Genomic DNA, 6000 nt, shown 5'->3' on the forward strand with positions numbered 1-6000 from the left:
GCCGGACATCCGGCAGCTGGGCAGCCCTGCAGGGACATAAATGGTGGCTGTCGTAGCCGCCACCATTTGCGTCCCTGTATTGAGCCATGATAGGCTACGTAAATATTTACGTAGCCTATCATGGCAGGGGGAAAAAACCCAGTGTACGCAAATGGTGGTAGCCGCCGCCATTTGTGTACGCTGGGGTTTCCCCCCCCCCACCGTGATAGGCTACATAAATACTTATGTAGCCTATCGCAGCCTCTGCAGGGACACTAATGGCGTCCCTGCGCTAGCCGTGATAGGCTACATAAGTATTTATGTAGCCTATCACAGCTAGGAAGAGGAGGAAGCGAATGGCGGCCAGGACGGCGGCCATTTGCACAGCACCGTGGACGGGAGCAGGTAAGTGCTCTGTTTCACATGCCTTTCATGGGGTGGGGGCAGCGGGCACTTCGTCCCGCGTGCCCTTCGTGGGTTGGGGGGGCGGGGGCTTCGTTCCGCGATGGATTTCGGGGGCCCAAATGCACCGGCATTCGGCCTCACCGAGATCTGTCGCGGAATTCTCTGACATCCCTAGGCATTAAGCACATCATGGGGCAGTTGTCTTCCCCTCTCCCAGACCCCCAGAGTGTGCTTACACACACACACACATACACACACACACCCCTAAACACTCCTCAGCCAATCAAAAGATAACCTGACTCCTATATGGGACAACCAGCCCCTTGGGCTCAGCCCCTCCACCTGGCAACCCATGTGACCAATCCCCCTCTTCAATGCTGTCTGATAGACTAGCCCTGCCAGGTAGCATCCCGGCAAGTCGTTGCCCCTCCCTTTCCTCCTCCCTCCTCCCTCCCGCCCCAGCTGACTGCCTCCTAAATGCTGGCAGCAGCAGCAGCACCTGTTCCTCTCGTGCATCAGGAGAGGCCTGGCCTCGCACAGTGCAGGCAACGTGAATGAGCAGACAGTGGAGGGGCACTGCCTCTGGGCCCTTCAGGCACTCTGACCACCCTCCTCAATTTGGAAAATGGGATATCTATCACAGCCCCTAACTATACCTCAACCCACAGAAAGGGAACTATAATGTTCATTTCCTGGTCTTGTTACTATATTTAAGGTGCCCAGTGAATGAATACACAGGTTGTAAACTGGTAATTTTCCATAATGGAGAAAAGCCTTCGGTCATTTCACAATCTCTGTTTAGCAAGATTTTTAAACACTTGCATACAGATTCAATCAGTGGAGGCCGGTGGCTCTGGCTCCGATGTCAGTGGGGTGGTGAATCTACTCCGGGTTTCAGTCAGAACCAGTCAGAACTCTAAAGGAGCCATCCAAGGTGCAAATAACCCACTCCACCGACATTGGAGCTACCAGCTTCCACTGACTAGGTGACCTCCAAGGTGCCTTCCAGCTCTAAAGTTGTATGGTTTTATGATTCTAACTTATACTTTGGCTCTTATTGCCTAGGTGTGAAGAAGACCTCACCACAGTAACGTATTACAGTATTTAGTATACTGTATATTAAATACTATATACTATACAAATGTACTTCACACCTTGGATAGCTCCTTTAGAGTTCTGACTAGTTATGACTGAAACCTGGAGCAGATCTACTGCCCCACTGACATCGGAGCCACCAGCCTCCACTGGAGTCAGTAGAAGTATAGCAATCTTTTAGTGCTATCAGGAACTGCATGGACTTCAAAGAGGTCAGGCTTTTGTATTAATAAATAATTAAAAGGGTTTTATTTGTTGAAATATAAAGACAGGATGAAGAGCAGCAAGAGCCGGGAAGCCTTTACAGAACATTATTATGTATGTCAACTCTTTTTTTTTTTTTCAGTTCTGTATTTGAGTTTAAAGAATTATGCATACTCTAGGATTAAAAAAAATCTGTGCAAACACACATACCCTTTCTCAGCTATTCATAGCCAGTCTTTTTCATTTTGTCATACAGATTTTCAGTTTCCACACCTGTGACTATAGAGCCTGTTGGGGTAGACATCAACTGAATTTCTCACATGTACAGCAAGAAGATAAAAACTTCTCTCTTTGACCTAAAGCTCTAATATCTTTTCCATATATCACAAAGAGAAAAAGGCTTTACGGATCATTTTTAACAGTACCCAGTCTTAGCAAGTATCTTTCCGTGATGAAAGCCTTAGCAAGAGACGGTTTTAAAAGAATATAAATTAGGAGTCCTACTCATGCAGCTTCTCCCTGAAATATTGTTCTTTCTTCAACATTTAGTAATTTGTGGTCTCTTTCATTCTGGTATTTTTATTCCATATACCAGTATTGCTGGTACTTGAACCTTTGAAGAACAGCAGTAATTTGTTATGTTTGTATGACACAAAATGTAGAATATATCACTGAAGACACCTGAGACAGGTTGGTTTGTACAAATATATGAACCTTCTTTCTGTGGCTGGTTATATGGGATTAGGAAGCCAACTTCAGTTTGACCAGCTGGTTGCACTCTTATTCTCCTGTTTGTTACTGTGTTTTTAACATATGCAATTGATGCCTGTGCTTGTCCAAATCTGATGGATGAGCTTTAGTTTGTTCAGCCTGTGGATGTGGACAAATTACTTGGAGGGGTGAGGCCAATCACCTGCTTGTTGGACATACGTCCATCCTGACTAGTAAAAACTGGCGGAAGAAGGCTGACCAGATGGACTGTGGTGCTGATAATAAATGCTTCCTTACACATAGGTTTTGTCCCTGTTTCATTAATGGAAGCAGTTGTAAGATCATTTTTAAAGAAATCACCTTTGGATTCTACCACCCTAGATGATTATTGACTAGTTTCTTTTTTTGAATACAGTCATAGAGCAGGTGGTGGCAACTCAGCTCTAGGCTTCCTTGGAGTATTTGGATCATTTACAATCTGGATTTAGGCCTGGCTTTGCAATGGAAACAGCCTTAGTGTATGACCTACACCAAGAACCAGATAGAAGGAGTACATCAACTTCTCAGGACCTGTGGCATGTCATACCACCCAGAGAGGCTTGGTTGGTGGGAACACAGGACAGGGTCCTTTCTGTGGCAGCACCCCACTTATGGAACTTCCTCTCAAGAGGAAACCTCTTGACGCTGCTCTGAGCTAGGCTGGCCATGTGTCCTCTTTTCCAGAAGACAGTCCTCTCTTTGAAGGGCTGCCAGAGGACTGTCCTCTACTTGAAGATATTGTCTTTTTGAAAGGCTGACTTGTCCAACTCCAGTATGAATATAAAGAACCTTAAGAACTGTTGCCTGTCACCTGTGAGCACTCGGACAGCAGTCTGGAGAGGCAGGCACACAGCTCACCTCATCACAGCCTTCCACCCCCTGGTGAGATGTACTGTATTTCTATTTAAACTACAGTAATTATGTCTAGACGTACATCTATATATATAAATTAGCATATGCAGTTTTCCTGCAAATTGCTATCCTCCTTTGTCCTCTATTCTTTTGGTGATGCATTTCTTCCTTTGGGGGGGATACATAACTGGCCACCCTACTCTGAGCTCCTGGAAGATAAATGGTTAACATACATTCATACTGTTAGGAATGCAAGTCTGTCCATAGCTTTTGTCAGGCAAATTTATTGGTAACACTCAGGATGAGCAAATTTATTGGTAACACTCAGGATCTCTGCACATCTCCCTTTATGGGAGATGTGCAGAGATCCTCACTGGAATACTTGGAATGTGAATGCCATTGTATTTGTTTAAAATTATTTTTAGGCTGCCTTTAAGAGTAGAACTGCCCCATCAACTTGAGAAGATGACCTCCCTCCCCTGACTGAGGGGACAGGCTGAGAGACCACCTGGATGTATACAAATAACAATAAAGACAGTTTTGAAGAAAAACAGGCAAGGCTAGCAGAGAGCTAGCTTTGAGCTCTGGAACTACTTTGGGGTGCAGGTATCTCTGTGGACCTGATACAGAGACAGCAGGACAGGTATGCTGCCCTGCTAGGAGTGTGACAGCTGTTTGCCTCCACCTATGCTCTACTCATATATTTATAAATGGGGGGAGGGCAGATGTCAGGCTTGCTGGATCTGGTAGTGTTGTTCTTTACTACAGCATTAGCAGGAGCAAAATAGTAGCTCAAAGAGGGGGGATGGAGGATGCACAGTTAAAATTAATGAACAGGGTGCCTCTGATTATATGTTCAGCCCAAGTTTGTGTTTAAGTACCAAAACTGAGCTTGCAGTCCTTTCACATACAAATCTACTCCTGGTTTCCCCAGAAACTTTCTGCATTGCAGCTTCCTGGTTGGGGGCGGGGGGGGGGGGAGACTACCTTTTTGTTGTTGCTCTTGTTAAAACGTTCTTGCCAATCTACTGCAAATCACCCAGAGGCCTAGAGTATCTCTTTTGTTGTTGTTTATTCATTCAGTCGCTTCCGACTCTTCGGGACTTCATGGACAGAGCTTCCTGTCGGCCGTCGCCACCCCCAGCTCCCCCAAGGTCGAGTCTGTCACCTCCAGAATAGCATCCATCCACCTTGCCCTTGGTCGGCCCCTCTTCCTTTTGCCTTCCACTTTCCCTAGCATCAGCATCTTCTCCAGGGTGTCCTGTCTTCTCATTATGTGGCCAAAGTACTTCAGTTTTGCCTTTAATATCATTCCCTCAAGTGAGCAGTCTGGCTTTATTTCTTGGACTATGGACTGATTTGATCTTCTTGCAGTCCAAGGCACTCTCAGAATTTTCCTCCACACCAGCCTAAAATCCCACATTTAAAACAGGGCTTTCTGCTTCTGTTTTAAATTCAGGATCACACAGACTCCTTTTATACATGCTTCCTTACCCCTGTTTTACCCCTCCTTTCCCCCCTTATCTGAGTCTTCCATGTGTTTCATTATACAGCCACTAGATGATGCTGTGGTCTAGCGCCTCTTATTGTGGGTTTTCCTCTTTTCACGAGGGAACTCAAGCAGAACACAAGTGATGTAATTTGATATCTCTTTATCTCTGATCTTTTTAAAAATGGGAGAAAAGTCATTTAGTATGGGAGATGCCCTGAAAGTTAATGACATCATCTAAATGGCCTGCAAACATCCATGAGTAACCCATCTCAGTAGCAGGATAAAAGCTCCATGTGAAGAAGCCCCTACTAATAGATCTTGATCTAGGTCTCCAGTGATTTCTCCCTCCAAAAGAAACCAAACCTGGGTAAGCGATAATCCTGGAACATAATACCACTTGGAGAAGTGGAGAGACCTAACAATACATCCACACTTAAACTTATTAAATAGGCTGGGCAAAGTGTGATGGTCAGAGTTCAGGTATACCGACTGTGGCTATAAATTAAGACAGTGCTATTGACTTCCACTGAGGATTCTAATTCATTCCAGCTGAATTATCTAACATTGGGAGAGCATCAAACCTAGGTCAAAAGCTATATTTTATATTGTATAAAAACACATTATATATGTGCTCCTATAAATATTATAGTACCTTTTCTCTTTCCATATTGCAGTAATGGTGATACATCAGATTTCATCACCTTAGAACATGATTTTGTGCTTCTTGGAAACTGCCATGTATCAGAGTATGGCCTCACTGGCAATTTGTCCTGTATTTCATCTAAAGTGATCTTGTTCAGTTCACTTGCTGTCTGGGTGGCTTCATGGTGCTCAATGTCCTCATAAGTCACTAAAATAGGTGGAGCACTAGTAGATGTTCTTCTTGCCGGCTCCCCATGGATTTTGCTAAGAGAAATCTGATCCATCATGTTTTCTGTTTACAAAGCAAATAAATATAACCATCACTACTTTCAATCTGAAAATATCTCTACTGCTCTGTGCTACTATGATCACTGTTGCCCTTCCATTAAGCCTTAGTTGCAAGACAATATCATACTTAAGGGAAACACGTGCCATTAGATTACAACTTCCTGAAGAAATACCATGTATTATAAAGTCACCGTGTTACGATGGACACCAGTTTATACCTCCATTATGGCTCTGCCCATATGCTACTTCCCCCTTGCATACACTTCCTTATTAACTTCTACAGCTCAAGGTCC

The 6000-nt window shown here is 44.4% G+C and overlaps 1 protein-coding gene across 1 annotated transcript in view; it reads right to left on the reverse strand.

The window, feature by feature from the left end:
- Positions 1–5706, reverse strand: part of IQCM (IQ motif containing M) — a 133431-nt gene extending 127725 nt beyond the window's left edge. Inside the window, exon 1 of the mRNA XM_084859766.1 lies at positions 5430–5706. Coding sequence (XP_084715892.1) covers positions 5430–5706 — 277 coding nt within the window. The remainder of the gene's footprint in view (positions 1–5429) is intronic.
- Positions 5707–6000: the final 294 nt, after the last annotated feature.

Source organism: Heloderma suspectum, chromosome 5 (assembly GCF_057233095.1).
Source record: "Heloderma suspectum isolate Gila_16-S chromosome 5, 16-S_ref, whole genome shotgun sequence".
Taxonomy (NCBI): Eukaryota; Metazoa; Chordata; class Lepidosauria; order Squamata; family Helodermatidae; genus Heloderma; species Heloderma suspectum.